We start from the raw sequence: 16,605 nt of genomic DNA on the forward strand, positions 1-16,605 counted from the left end.
CTCCTCAAGACTATACTTTCAGGAATCATTTCTGTAGTTGGTTCTTAATATCCTTAATCTCTTCCTTTACTTCATTGAGTTGGTTCATGATATTTGGAGAGCTTTGATTTGTTGTTTGGTGTTCTCCTCCTCTTCCTGGTTTTCAGTTTGTTTATTGGATTGGGCCATGTCTTCCTGATTATTGGTATGGTTTATAATTTTTTTATTGCTGTCTGGTTATCATTTTATCTTGATGGGTTTGTTCAGTTGTTTAGCTTCTCCATCTGGTTGTGGGTTTTATTTAGGTGCTGTTTTGTGTGTGTGTGTTGAGTTCTCTTTTACACTTTCTTTTTCTCATTCTATTTCCTTGTTGTTGTCTAAGTTCCCTTGTCAGAAAAGGTTTAGAACCAGGGAAGCAAAAGAGGTAAGAAAAGGAAAAAGTATAATAGTAGTACTGGTAGTAAATGTCAGCAGAAGAACCATATATGACCTAGGAGAATGAATATTAAACTCATGTAGGCTATGTAGAATTATAGGAATAAAAAAGTGGAGTACCTACAATGATGAGATGGGAAACTGAACATGGAGAAGAATATACTATGAATTAAAGGGCCAGCATGATCAGGAGTGAGGGAAAGAGAAAAGAAAGGACAATAACATAAAGAGTTAATAAAAGATAGAAAACAGAATAAGAGTGTTAGAAATAAAAAGTCAGAAAAATTGGGGGCTAAATAAAGAAAAGTGGAATGTAAGAGGAACAACAGAAGGTAGAAGACAGAAAGATGTAGGAAGGAAAAGAGATAGAGTTGGTAGCCAAAATCAGTACACACAGAAAAGAGGAAATCGAGGAAGAGGAAGCACAGCAAACAAAAAACAAGCCAACAGCATCTAATAGAAGAAAAGAAAAAAGAAGCAAGCAGGAATAAAGAGGAAGGACAGATAAGAGAACAAATGAAAAACAAAACAAAACCAGACAAGCCCTCAATAAAGGAGTCAACCAAACAGTAAGAAAAATCTGACTTCCCTCTCATGCCCCTGTGGAGCTTGTCAGGTGGCTGATGTTTATCAATTACCCGCAGCTTTCTCACTGCAGATTTTAAAGTGGGTTTTAGTGAACAAACTAAATTAAATTATGCAACAAGAGTAAATTTTTTTTTTAAGGAAAAACAAGAGACTCAAGGGAAGCTAATACAAAGATAATGCCTATGTTTTCCCTGTCTCAAAGTATCAGCTAGATGTTTAATATCCCAGCGGGTCACTCCTCTAAGAGGATCTGGGAACTGAACCAGAGACCTTGCACATTCAAGGTTGAAACTCTTTCACTGAGCCAAACCCTCCATCTGGGTCAACCTGATCCTCAAAAAGTGTCCCCTTCCCAGGGCAGGATCTACTCTTTGCAATTGAATAAACTGATTAGGGAATCTGTCATTCCTCTTTTCTCCCTTCCTCACTTCCCTCTTTCCCAGGGCAGTAGGAAGCACATATGAGAACTCCCCTCTGAGATTCAAATGGGACCCTGGTGAACTTACTCACTACAGAAAATAATGATTATCAGACTCTTTGAGAGAGAGCACCCACCCCTTGCTGGGAACCTTAAATGTGCTCTTCAAAGTCTACCAAGCATTTCCTACTGTCCCCTTCCCTTAGGCACACAGGACTAGTTAATTGCCTGACTCCACCTTCTCCCAGATCAATTTTCCCTATCCCAGAGTGGTAGGTAAATCAGGCTGCCCCAGCAGATTTGCCTCTCACCTCTTCCTAGTTTCTCCATGAGCCACCTGGCATGCACCTCAATGCTCAGAAAGAGGGATCCAGAAAATTGAACCCGCACTCGTCGGACCCTTCTGCACCCTTCACCAGAATCCTCCCACTCTCAGAGTTTGTCCAAGGCCTACAGTGTTTGGGGAATGCCAAGTTTGAGGAATGCGGGGTTCAGGGAATGTGGGTTCAGGGATTCCAGGTTTGGGTAACACGGGGTTCGGGAAATGCCGCCATGTGACTGGCTGGGTTTGGGGAATGCCGCAGCTACCTGCCCTAATGGGAGGAACTTATCCTTCCCACAGCTCCAGCCACAACCACTAGAAACCCATGGTTTTATCTTGAGCAATCACTCTTTTTGTCACACTCTCTCCAGATTGATGTCTAGAAGCCTCCTGCTTTGCGGGTTCCCAAAACAGCTCAGTCAGGTGGGATTTGCCCTCACTCAGCTGGCTTTTTGTCAGAGAGATGATGTGGGTCCACATACTCTGATGCCATCTTGCTCTGCCTCCCCCTATATTTTCTATGTTCTTTTCTGTAACCTAAAGTTTCTTCGAAAATAAAATGAAAAAAAAATAAGGCACTGGGGGAACATACAGAAGAAATTGTCACTGTAAATGAAAGATAATAGATCTTATGGTGATGAAAGACACAATGAAAAATTATTTTTATTTTTTACTTTTGTTTTTTTAGTATTATTTTATTTATTATTTATTTATTTATTGACTTTGTTTTGGGGGAGGTTTTGGATTGCAGAAGAGTTGCAACTGTGGCAGGGAAGATCACTAGGGGGGTTGCCAGTGATGGGGGTGTGTGTAAGAAGGGTGCACCTGGGGCATGCCTCTGTGGAATATAAATATGTTCAAGTGCTCAAGGGGTGTTGTCTCAGTGGGTGGAGACCCACACAATAACCAAAAGAATATTGACTTCCCATTCTGGGAAGTCCTGCTACATTCTTTGATAGAACAGCAAGAATCTTCAGAGTACATGGGCAGCGCCTTGAGAAGGAGGACAGACCAATATATCAGGCACTTTATAATTGTTGTACTTATGAATCTTGTTCCTACAAAACTGAAACTTAGCCTAGTATACATCATCTAACAGTTATCTCCTGATAGCCTCCTTGTAGCTCAAATGTGGCCTCTCTCTAAGCCAAACTCAGCGTAGGAACTCATTACCTTTCCCCCGCCATGGGACATGACTCCTGGGGATGAGCTTCCCGAGCACCAAGGGATTATAACCAAGCACCAACTAGTGATGTATTTGGAAAAAGATCTTGACCAAAAGAGGGAAATAGTAAATACAAATGAGTTTTTATGGTTAAAAGATTTCAAAGTGAGTCGGGAGGTCATTCCAGAGGTTATGCTAATGTATGTCAAAGAAGGATCTTATTGACTGGCACAGTAAACAGTGCCCCAAGCAGGAGTGCTCCTGAGGGCTCTAGGGAGATCTAGACACTATAGGCAAGGCAGACAGTCTCAGGAATTCAGCACCCTGTCATTGGGCCTTGCCTTGGAATATATGATCCCCAATGTAACAGAGTTAGACTCACTTGACATTTCCTTACACATGGCTCTTCTGTCCCTTTTATTTGAGCCTGTAATTAGCACTTTACTCATTAAATATATGTCCCAGAGACTTAAATCTTTCACCTGTCCACGGCCTGTTGAGCCCTGAATCTCAGCTGAGTTGCACACCTACTTTTCAGTTGATTGGACTCACCCAAGACCACTAACAAAAGGATGATGATGGACAACACCCATCCCAAGAAAAAGAGAGTATCTACGACTACAAGCAAATCCATCTGCCCCATGGGATCTAAGACCCTCTCGATCAGAAACAGAGTAGCTTCATTATTGACAATTTAGAGAACTTGTTGGATTAATGGAAAATAATGACCTTCAATTTTAACATACATTTTATACAAATTAGAGCTTCTCTAGTCTTTAAGAACATATTTGCAATATAGTTGAAACAATTAAATACTTGGTAAAATTTATTCATTGTTCCAATATTTTATTTATTTATTTTTTTTCCATTTTTTAAAATTAAAGTTAATAGATCACAAGGAATGTTACATTAAAAAAACAAAAAACATAAGAGGTTCCCATATAATCCACTCCCCACACCACCACATCATTTTTGTAAATTGTACTTTTTTGAAGATATATAGATCACACATTAAAAAATATAAGAGGTTCCTGTATATCCTCCCACCCTCCCCACCCCACTCTTCCCACACCGACAACCTCCCTCATCACTGTGGCACACTCATCGCACTTGGTGAACACATTTTGGGGCCCTGCTGCACTACATAGATAATAGTTTACCCTGTAGTTCACACTCTCCCCCAATACATTCAATGGGTTATGGCAGGATATATAAAGTTCAGCATCTGACCCTGCAGTATCATTAAGGACAACTCAAAATCCCAAAAATGCCCCCACATCACATCTTTTCTACCCTCTCCCTGCCCTAGGCAACTACTGTGGCCCCTTTCTCCACCTTGATGCTAAAATTTCTTCTATTACTCATAACAATAGTTTTACACTAGAATATCAGTAAATCCACTCTAGTCCATATTTTATTCCTCCATTCTGTGGACCCTGGGATGGTGATGTCCTCTCCACTTCTAGATCAAGAGGGGACTTAGATTCCACATGGATGATGGATGCAATTCCTCTGCTTACAGTTGTAGGCACTCTTGATTCCCTGGTGCAGTGGTTGACCATATTCACCTCCCCGTTAGCTGACCTGGATAAGACCAATGAACCAGAGAGTAGGAGTTGCCACAATGCTGAGGCTCAGGGCCCAACTGGCACATGGGCAGTCCAGAGATTCAAGTCTCCTGAGTGTGGACCATCCCTAGCACCAACCACAGATTCAGTAAAAGTGACAGAAGAGGCATGTGTAGAAAAGTCACATCTGAGTCCAGCTCCATCACACTCAGGAGCACAAATTCCAAAGTAGGGCCCTCTGACATGGCACAGAGCTCCAAATCTGTCTGCCATGACTATATACCCCGTAGATCTCCATAGCCTTCTGGAGACTCAGTACCTAGTGTTGTATCTACTTTGGCTTCCAATATTTTAAATAACTTGAGAGTTAGTGTCACATGTGTCTTAATGGGTAGTGTAAAACATCTTTCTCAGCTATTTTAGGGAAAATTGGTCCCAGGAGATTTATACTGTATTTCTCAAATTCTTAGATCTTATCTATTGAAAGAAATTGCACTGATCTAAGATATGAACTAGTCTCAATTTCAAAAATATTAACTTGTATTAATTCATGTCTGTTGGATGCCTTGATGTTGAATTTTAATAATTAGGGTCCACTGTAGTAGAACTTCTTCTCTATCCCTTTTTGAGCTTCTTTTACCTTTTTAATTCTCAAGGTATAGACCAGGGGGTTGAGCATGGGTATCACAATACTATAAAATAAGGAGGCAACTTTTATATTCTCCTGAGAATTATTAGAATGAGGCTGTACATACATGTAAAAGAGGGCTCCATAGAAAATAGTGACTGCTGTGAGGTGTGAGGCACACGTGGAGAAGGATGATATAGGACTTGCAGAAGGACACTGAGAATGTAAAGTCTCTTTGCACAGAGGTATTTATTGAGCCCACCACATATGAGCCAGTACCAATTGGTTGCAGACTGTTTGGGACATGATTATGTGATAGTGACATGGGTTACAGATGGCTATGTAATGGTCCACTGCCATAGCAGCTAGGAGGTAATGGTCACTCATCAAAAATATTGCACAAACCCATCATGGCACTACACATACCACAAATGAAATTAAGATTTCTTTTACTATGAAGTTTTGCAATATTTTGGAGTGGTAGCCGAGGTATAACAGACATCAACAGAAGCCAAATGTTGTAGGAAAAAGTACATGGGTGTTGGAAGTCTGGAATCTGCTTTGATGAGTAGGATCATTCCAATATTACCCATGATAGAGATAATGTGGATCAGTAGGAATACAACGAAGAGGACATGCTGAGTCCTGTGTTGGGCACCAAACTCCAGAAGAAAGAATTCAATCATCTTGGCACCATCTCCTTGTGTCACGGCTACCAAAGTCTAGAATGTCCAAGAAAATAAGGGAAATCATCATGACTTCTTGAAAAGAATATCTATTATGTTTCACAATACTTTTTTCACTTAGTTTTTCATGGCAAACATTCACAACAGAATTTTTTACTTTCAAAACATTTTTTCTATTTTCTTAATTAAAATTCACAAGGTAGGAAAGCAGATGTGGCTCAAGCAATTGGGCTCCTGTCTACCATACAGGAAGTCCAGGGTTCGATTCTGGAGGGCCTCTTGGGGAAGGCAAGCTGGCCCACACAGCAAGCTGGCTGAGCAGAGAGCTGGTGCAGGATGACAATGCGGTGAAAAGAGACACAGAGAAGAGAAAATAAAAGCACAGCAGGCCACAGAGCTAAGGTGGCGCAAGAGATTGAGCACCTCTCTCCCACTCCAGAAGGTCCCAGGATGGGTTCCCAGGGCCACCTAAAGAGACGGCAGGCAGACACAGAAGAATGCATAGTGAATGGATACAGAGAGCAGATAACGAAGGGTGGGTGTGAGAAATAAATAAATAAATCTTTAAAAAAAATTCACCAGATAAACAGGAACATTGGAACCATAAATCATTTTCAAATTGAAGATTGTAACAGAAGTCTGACTTCTAGTATGCATGATTCTGAGAATCATAGGTTAGTCAATTTTCTACTATATTAAATAGGTATCCATATTTCATAAAGCAATATTCAACTGTGATTATGTATCTTTTTTTTGACAACCTATACTTTTTCACTGCTTAAGCCAGTCCAAGCTCCTGATATTAGTAGTAGAGGGGAATTTTCCCCTATTTTCTTGATCCACACATATTTCAAAGCTGAATCATGTCTTTCTACTATGATCCATAGCTTGCAACTTCTAGCTATATGATGTTCTTCACAAGCTAGATAATCCAAATATATAAAAATACACACTTGTATGTAAATTTATATATAAGCATACACTTTGTAAGGATTATACAAAGCATGGGACTATGTATCACAATGAACCCTTGTGGTGGATGATGGACTGTGGTTAATAGTACAAATATGAGAATATTCTCTCATGAACTATAACAAATATACATCACTAATACATGATGTTAAAAATAAGTTGGTTTGTGGGAAAAAATACACCAAATGTAAGATTAAAAAATATTTTAAAAACTCAAATACATATAAATAAATATAAATATAATATTAAATATGAAGATTTATGAATTATAGGTCTGCATTTTCTATTACATTGTTTTTCTTTGAATTATAGCCTGATTAGCTGCAGGAAAAATTGTCTTGCAAAAATTTGATTACTACAAAATGATAGCTTATTTTAAATCATAAATCATCTCTGATTTTCTAGTTCTAAATTATTCTATTTCTGTACCTGATTAGGTTATGCAGCTGACAGAATTCGAGCATGATTTTTCATATGCTACAATTCCTTGAATTCTTAAACATCCTTCTACATTGCTAAACACCACTCATGAGGAGTCGTGTGTCATGAACTTTTGGTGTGGGAGAGATTGGCTTGATGCTTATAAACGCATTAGCCTTTTCCTCTGGACAGAACTAGACCACACTTTCAGTAATACGTGTTCATGATAGCTTATAAACGCATTAGCCTTTTCCTCTGGACAGAACTAGACCACACTTTCAGTAATACGTGTTCATGATACTAAGCTCTGTTCATGGAACGTGAGCTGAAGTTGTGCATGCTTCTTGTAGGCCTGAACCCCTCCACCTCCCGCTCGACCCATTGGAATCAGATGCATATTTTCTTCCTGGTCTTTTGGCTGAACATAGGCATATTGACATTAAGGCAACTTTGGAAGTCATGTGTTAGGGTTACCAGATAAAATATGGGGTACTAATTAAATTTGAATTTCAGATAAACAACAAACAACTTTGTAGTGTAAGTTTGACCTAAATATTGCACAGGGCATACTTATACTAAATTTTAAAAAAATATCAAATTCACAATCTACAGAGCATCCTGTATTTTTATTTGATAAATATGGAATTCCTGCCTGTGTTGCTTATGGCTGTCTCCTTTAGGTTGGATGTCTGAATGACTGTGTGGAACAGAGGCCTCCTACAGTAACGTCCTTCCTTCACTGGATTTTATGTGATTGATAACTTCTATAGTAACAAGTTATTGAGATGTGGGTGTTTATTACAGCCACTAGTCTTTTTGTTTTGTTTTGTTTTGTTTTTTAAGAGGTACCAGGGATAGAATCCAGGACTTCATACATGGGAAGCAGGTGCTCAACCACTTGAGCTATGACTACTCCTAGTCTTGTTTTAATCAGCTCTCACTGCCATCATGCTTCTAATTATTCATGTGTGATGAGGCTTCTGAGTCAGTAATTCATAATATTGCTATGATAAGAACTGAATCCTGTGAGTTGTGAGTCTCTTGTAAAATTCAAATGCCGTATTTGGCAAAAAAAGAAAGCATAATTGATACTTGCAATGCCATTTGTGTTCTCTCCTCACTGTGCTGCAATATTGTAATGTTTGTGAATTTGGGTATTTAGGAAATTAAGCATGATCACAATAGGTGGGGTGGTTGTAAAGTAACAGCATACAGTCTACATGTGTTAGTACAGGAAAATATTAAGGTTATTATTTTACCAGAATTGTCATATTGAAATGAATTATGTATCATTCAAAGTGCTTTGAATGCAGAATACTTACTACCAGTGATAATTCCTTTGGCAAAATAGTTTAGATTTTCCTTGGTTATTATTTTCAGAAAGTTAAGTCCATCTTCTGGAATGTAAATCAATCAATAGTGGCAAGTCTTTCTTCCTGGAGCTGTAATTCAAAACAATTGTGAATACAAAATGGCGGAATTATTTTTGAAAAGCTCTTCAACTTTCTGCATCAAATTATGTAGTGTAGAGATAGTGAGAAAAAGTGGAGTCTACAAATCACCTGGAAAACTCACATGCAAGTAAAGAAAATGCCTATCAACTGAAGACAGTAAGGGAACTGCAAACCAGAGTGTGATTATGAGAGGATGCTTGGACATTGCCAAAGACTTCTTATATTTCAGGCAACTCATACCTCCAATTTAAGAAATAAGTTTGGAGTGTGAGCCTGTATTTTGAATATTCATAGTGCACATGGACTCAACATCTGATGGAAAAGAGCTCCTGGTTTGAGACACACAAATGAAAATGTCCCACTTGAGAATTTGTAACTATTACCTGAATTGACATAGTTTTAGAATTTAAGTGTATTTTAGCAAGTTGAATAATTAAGAGAAAATTATTCTGGATATGAACATTTTAGGCTATTTGGCTGAATCACAGTAAAATCTTGTGAAGGAATATACCAATAACCCAGATTCTTCAGGATTCATTCAGATGAGGTCAGTAAAAATTATCCTGCTATCTTAAAAATTAAAAAAAATACCAAGAAATAATCATTTTGAGCAGAAGTTTGCAGAAACAACAATTTGGCTATATTGAACACATAGGATCAGGAATGTTAGACTTATCAGGTTCAGAATATAAAAATACTAGATTTATATTATTTAATTTAATTAAATAATTAAAAATAAGAGCAGGGAACAAAAGACTATGAAATATTACCAACCAAATTTATAAAGGAATCTGATAGATTTCTTAGAAAAAAATCATTGAAACAAAAGAATTAATAGATGGGTTAAACTGCTGATTAGAAACACTTGAAGAGTGTTAAGAGATACATATGATAAATTCCCCAGGATATAGGATAAAGTGAAAAGCTCATGAGCTCTTAGGAATGGTTAAAAAATATGGATATTAGAAAAGAATGTATTAAAGTGGCATTTCAAAAAAAGAGAATATGTTTTAGGAAATAATGGTTGAGATTTTTGAGAACTTCCAAAAGTTAAATTTGGAAAACATGAAGAATATCAATAGAAATTGTCCTCACCTAGAAATATAATTGTGTAAAAGAGCAAAACAACAAAGGAAAAGGGATCATAAAAGCACACAGAGAGAAGGGAAAGACAAAAGCCTGAAAGGTAGATTTCTTAGTAGCTACAATAAAACCTAGAAGATAGCAGAATAAAATCCTCAGTGTGTTCCAAGTAAATGGTCACACCCTGGAATTTTATACCTACATAAACAATTGTACAAGGACAGGTGACAACATCACCTGCTATTTATTTATTTATTTGGGTATTGCAAGGGAGTGAAGAGTTTATTAAGGAACAAGAAAATGAGAAGGACATGGTTCAAGGCATGGACTGTGGGTGTGCTGCAGAATGAGACACGTGTGTGGGGCCATAGGTCAGGTACTTTTAATGTCTTTCCTCCTCCCCTGTTGCCGCCTTTCTCCACCCCTCCTCCCCTTCCAGCCCCCGCCGTCCTTCCCGCCAGTCCCGCCCATATTGCCAACCCACAATCTGCCCTCTTCCCCAGTAACTGCTTACCTCAGGTCTATCCATCAGCTTCAGCCTGTCCACAGCCGCCCCTTAGCCAACCCTCCCTTCATCACGCCCCTCCCTCTACCCAACCCTATATAGCTAAGTGTACTTCCGTAATAAAGCAGACCTGTTCTTGCGCTCAAGCGGTCTCCATGGTTTTTCCCCAACCGCGCGTCCCCCACGCCTGGAGAACCGGTGCTCCCTCTTGGGGCACCCCCCGCCAGTGGTTCGGCAGGAGCAAGCCCCCCCGACCCTTGGGCCTGAGCGAGGACGAAACCCTCTCGCTCAGCTACACTCCCCCTTCATAATGTTGGGGAATAGGCCCCAGGTGTTTGCCATCCTGTTTAAATGCCCCACCTGTCAGTTCTGGGGGGGCAATGGTGAGGACTTCTGAGGGTATCCAGGGCTTTCCCTGGACCCTGAATGAGATTCTTGTTTCAAATGGGACTTTTCTGGCCAGGGTTTCATGGGATCCCTCAGGAGCTTTCTGGGCAGGGCCTTATGGCCATGTGGTCTGCTGGCCATGTTGTCTGCTGGGTCTCAGCCACCTTCCCCCTTTCACTATACTAACCAGCCTCAATTCCCCTCTCAAAGAGTTTATACCTTTATCCTTAAGGGGGCACTAAAGAGTTATGGCCATTCTTCTGTAGCTATTTCCTGCTGTTTGGGGGGAATAGGACTTACCTGACAGGGTTGTAAAACCCTTTGGCTATTATTCCGCCTATGTTATTTTAATGCCAAAAATGTTTTATTCTGAATATAATTAGGGGGCAACAATCTGAAAAAGTCCAGATGACTGGGTATTCTTCAAACCAACTGACTTGGACACTTCAAACGTGTGAGAAACAAAACAAAACAGGGAAACTGTTTTAGCTCAAAAGACTATAAAGACTTTACAACCAAATTCAATAAATAGTCCTTGGTTGGATCCTAAATCAGGGGAGAAAAAACAAAACAGCATCAAAGAAATTGTTGGGATAAGCAGTAGAAGTTTGAGTAGTGTTTAATATTAGTTGGTATTGTTTTCTTAAAGGTAAATTCCTTTGGTGAGATAATATAGTCATACAGGAGATTTACTTTCTTCATAGGAGATATGTGCAAAATAACTCTGTCCATGTAGAAATAAAGTAAATATAGCAAGAAAAAGGACAGCTGAATCTAGCTGAGAGGGTTTAACAGTGCTCATTGTACTATCATCCTTACTTTCATTAAGATTTTATATTTTTAAAGTAAGTCCTTAATGAAATAATGAGAATAAAGAGAAACATTTATATGCAAACATAACTGGAGAACTTTTACCATCAGTATTTGTGCACCGAAGATGCTTCTAAAGGCTTTGGTTGTGAGAAGATGAATAAGATGCCTGAAGAAGTTCTGAGAAGCAAGAAGAAATGGTGAGCATAAATGTAGGCAAACTGTGGGTACATTGGAATAAATGGAGGTAGTATAAAATCTTATAACATTGTCCATGAAGGGGAGTAGCAAATAAAATGTGGAATCAGGTAATACTGATCTATTGGTTTGAGGGTCTATTAGGTTTAAAGTGCTCTAAACTTCTTGTACTTTAGAATTTAAATTTGAGGTATTTTTAGATAACCAGAAAATTTTAAAAATTCAAAGTATATTTTACTTTTAGGTGGATAAATGGAACATTAAAATTAATTTCATCCAGATGAGGTAATAAAGGAGATAAAATGAATAATTTGAAAATAATCTAAAACACATAGAAATCACGAGATGGCATAAATAAGCCCAAATGCTTTAGTAAGACAGTACATGTAATTGGACTAAACTCATTAAAATTCAGAGGTTGTCAAATTAGATATTTAGAAATAAATATCAATCTATGGAATATAGTAGACAAGAAATTTGGAAACAACTGACCAATGATTGTATAAATTATGGTACTAGAAATAAACCACCGTGCACCAGTGAAAATGAATTCACAAGAGGTATATCTCAGCCCTAATCTTAAAAGCATAATGTTGAGGAAAAGAGTTTATTGATTTTACAATACAATATAATAATGCACTTCAATTTTATTGATAATATTATACATCCAGAGTTATATGGTAGTTATACATGTTCATTGTATGGTCTTATTCCTTTTTGTCAATGTTAAAATTGATAATTAAATTAATATGAAATATTTTAATATCAAATCATCCATATTTATTAAATACTAAAATAATATACATTTCTTATTTTACATCTGTAAAATAATGTTGAAAACTTAGTTTCCCATTATACTATGTCTCAGTAAGTTAAAATGCTGCCAGTTTGAACTCTAGTATTGAAACAAGTTGCTCTTTTCTGACTGAGGTCTATTTGAAGATGTTTGCATTTAGAGGTCATATTTCACGAATTTCTTTTTTATCTGAAAATGCTAGACTGGTATTCATTCCCCAATGTTTAGAACTAAGGCAGTTTGATAAGCAAAAGCAGCCAATGAGACTGATTTTACGTAGAGCAGAGGAGGCAGTAATGAAACAAATGGACACATCTTAAGGAGTCCACATTGAAGGACAGCATGCTTTTGTGTACATGTATTTTAAGTACATTTGACAATTAAAATGGTCCCCAGGTTCAAAAAAACTCAATAAAAATAAAGCAGTTTCTGAAATCAACACCACCTCTTCTTTACACCATGTTAGAGAGAAAAGGATATCACCATTCTTAGGGCTAAAAAGTGACAAATGGGTCAAAAAGAAAAATAGAGCACCTCATATATTGAAAATATTGTGCAGGGATTTTAAGATCTCTAAAAGTGAGTAAGTTACATTTACAGTCCTCACAATATTCCAGTCGTTTTTCAGGTGGATTCTCTGATCAAAGTCAGAGCTAATAGTGTCCAAATAGACATGCAAACCAAATGCTGTTTTATTTTAATTTACAAAAAGATCTCAACTGGTTTGAAGATCTAAAAACCTTTCCTGACTTTAAACTTGGTTCCAGAAATATGTTTGGAATTGTACCAGCTGGAGATCAAAAATCTCCCTTGGTAAATGTTTGTAGCTGCAAGTAAATGAATGAATGAATGAAGAAATGATTCAGTCAAGCTTGGTTTATATTTTCTTTCCTTCCTCTGTCCTTAGTCTAGGTTGGACCCAAACACCTAAAAATGTAGTTGAAGATTCGTGAAATAATGTGTAATTATTCAACTTCAAACCATTACAACTTTACAATGGTAAAAAAGAATGCTCCCTCTTAAGTAAATATTCACAATCATTAATCAGTCTCAGGCCAGAACTTAGCACAACTGATTCCTCCTTCACATAAGGCTTGGAGATGTAGATGCTTTTGTCTATTTGTTAGAGAGCTCATTTCCTCTTGGGATTTCCTTTACTTCATTACTGAATGCAAAGTACTATGTGATTCACTGTTATGCCTTCCATTCCCATTTGGACACTGAAGACTTACTATGTGACCCTCCAGGCCTCCAGGCCATCTGTTGTCTACTTTTCTAATGACTCTAGCAGAGCCTGGTGGTTCTGGACCTAGAGGGTACTTGGGGTAGAAAGTCTTTTCCTTTAAAAATTAAGTTTCTTTGGTGGAGATTCTATATTGATTTCAGGTTATTTTTTCACTTCTCTTAGAATATATGTGTGATATCATATTGAAAAATGTATCTTTCTTTTGCCTAATTCTCCTCGCATTGTTACTTATAAGTACATTTTTAGTTAGCTGGTGTTACTCTGATGAGAAACTTGTTTTTCAATCAGTTAGCATGGCATCTGTAATATTCAGGTGGGGCTTTCCATCATCTACCCTCAATGTGTTTTCAAAGCTTTTCTGTCACCATTTTTCTTCCTAATTTAAAGGGCTCTTGGTTTCCACTGGAGTTCTCACTGAGTTTCTGTAGTTTAAACTGTCTGAACTAAAATGGTTGGTATGTATCTCATAAATGGATTGCCAAAATTTTGAATTTTAGATCCATCTACATTCCAGATTCTCTATCTCCAATGGAGAAAGAAATAGGAAAGTGTTATATTACTTCCCTATCCCTAGGCAAGAAAGAGATAGACTCAGAATAAAGAAGGTAACTAATGATAAAAATAAATGCTTTCAAGTCGTCAGAAATGTCACTAACATGGCAATGTTGAATAGAAAATAGCCTGAGTCATTAAATGCTTTTTAAAGTAATACATTTATTTTACATTTAGGGTTGTGCAAAATTGGAAGAGAATTTAAAAGAGCTTCATTGTAAATGGTTAAAGGAACTTGGAATTAATGAGAAATAATAAATTGTAATATTTATATTTAATAATTTTTAATATTTATTATTCACTTATGGTGTTTCTAGTCTAAGAATATATTTGAAATTTACTTGAACTATAAAATACTTTGTAAAATTTATACATGCTATAAATATATAGATAGTCTTGATAAGGCTCTTCTTCATGAATAGTGTCAGATATATTCCTCAACTATATTCTAGAGAATTTAGTTCCAGGAGATCTAAGAAGAACTATATTTCCAACATTCTTAGATACATCTATTGAGAGATATAGTGCTGACCTAACATGTGAACATGTTCTCAATTTCAGAAAACGTATATTAACACGTTTCCTGAATGCTTTATGTGCTGAAGTTTAATAATTTGATCCAATCTAGAAGAACTTCTTTCCTGTCACTTTTAAAGCTTCTTTGACCTCCTTATTTCTCAAGCTATAAATGAGTGGGTTCAACATGGGAATCATGATGCCATAAAAAATGGAGGCAACTTTCATATTCTCCTGAGAATTTTTAGAATGAGGCTGTAAGTACATGTAAGAGAGGGTTCCATAGAAAATGGTGACTGCTGTCAGGTGGGATGCACATGTGGAGAAGGCTTTTTTCCTCCCTGCAGTAGAAGACATCTTTAGGATGGCAGCCAGGATATTTATGTAGGAGAAGATGACTACCAGCACAGTGGACGTCAAGTTAAACCCCACAAAGACTGTTAGAAGCATTATGTTGATGTCAATTTTGGAGCACGACAGGGCAAGGATTGGGGGAACATCACAGAAAAAGTGATTGATGGTATTGGACTTGCAAAAGGACAGTGAAAATGTAAAACCTGTGTGTACAGAGGAATTTATTGAGCCCATCACATATGAACCAGCTACCAGTTGGATGCAGACTATTCGGGACATGACTATGGAATAGTGGAGTGGGTTACAGATGGCTACATAACGGTCCACTGCCATAGCAGCCAGGAGGTAACAGTCATTGGTTGCAAATGTTGCATAAACCCATAATTGCATTACACAGCCCACGAATGATATTGACTTATCTTCCACTATGAAGTTTTGCAACATCTTGGGAGTGATAGCAGAGGTATAACAGATATCAACAAAAGCCAAATGTTGTAGGAAAAAGTACATGGGTGTTTGAAGTCTGGAATCTGCTATGATGAGTAGGATCATTCCAATGTTACCCACCATGGAGATCACATAGATCAGTAGAAATACAATGAAGAGGACATGCTGCGACCTATGCTGGGCACCAAATCCCAGAAGAAGGAAATCCGTCACTTCAGTGGAATTTCCTTGTGTCATGCTACCAACATCTAAGAATGCCCAAGAAAAGAAGGGATATCTTTGTAACTTCTCAAAATTAGCATACTTTTATAAGTTTCATATCACTTTTTTAAACTTGATTTTCATGACAGACATTCACAATAAGACTTTTTCCTTTCCAGTTATCTTTTTGTTTGCTTCATTTGAAATCACTGAGTAAACCACTATAGCTTAACCCTGGATTCATTTTCAAAATTAAGAAGATTGTCACAGAAGACTAATTTCTAATATGTACGGTTCTAAGAAACACAGATGAACACACTTTACCTACCATAAAAAACAGATATCCATATTTGCATAAATCAATATTCAGATATGATTATGTACCTTTTCCAACAACCTATAATTTTTCTCAGCTATTTACCATGTTAATCCTGGTCCAAGGTCTTGAAATTAGTAACCTTAGAGAGGAACGTTCCTGGAGATATCCTCAAATTCACATGTGTTTGACGACTTCACAGTGTCTTTCTTTGTACTACTGTCCTTAGTACATCTAGGTGACACATTTTACAAGTCAGATTGATTTCACATATATATTTCATATATCCATGTGCATATCCATATCCATATATATATATATACACACCTCTGAGTAATAGGCTTGCATTGTTTTACTATTTGGTTAAAATCTAGCTACAAAAAAAATCATCTTGAAACAATTTCTTTGCTTTTCCACTTCTGGTAATGCTACCTTTGTACCTGTTATTTATGTAGCTGGCATGAAATCAGGTATGATTTTTCACAACCCCCAGACTCTTTGACTCCAGTGTCCTTGTTCTTAAATACCATTCTGTGTTGCTAAACATTGCTCATTGTGG

The 16,605-nt window shown here is 37.4% G+C and overlaps 1 protein-coding gene and 1 pseudogene across 1 annotated transcript; both read right to left on the bottom strand.

Annotated features, from left to right (window-relative positions):
- Positions 1–5,061: 5,061 nt before the first annotated feature.
- On the bottom strand, positions 5,062–6,446 carry LOC101421782 (olfactory receptor 5AK2-like; annotated as a pseudogene).
- Positions 6,447–14,836: 8,390 nt separating this feature from the next.
- Positions 14,837–15,766, bottom strand: LOC101421343 (olfactory receptor 5AK2-like). The gene has a single exon (XM_004471070.2). The coding sequence runs from the start codon at positions 15,764–15,766 to the stop codon at positions 14,837–14,839; it is 930 nt and encodes a 309-aa protein (XP_004471127.2).
- Between the last annotated feature and the right edge of the window lie 839 nt (positions 15,767–16,605).

This window comes from Dasypus novemcinctus, chromosome 10, assembly GCF_030445035.2.
Source record: "Dasypus novemcinctus isolate mDasNov1 chromosome 10, mDasNov1.1.hap2, whole genome shotgun sequence".
Taxonomy (NCBI): domain Eukaryota; kingdom Metazoa; phylum Chordata; class Mammalia; order Cingulata; family Dasypodidae; genus Dasypus; species Dasypus novemcinctus.

Coding starts and splice junctions, on each gene's coding strand:
- LOC101421343 (XM_004471070.2), bottom strand. CDS start 15,766: ATGACACAAGGAAATTCCACTGAAGTGACGGATTTCCTTCTTCTGGGA.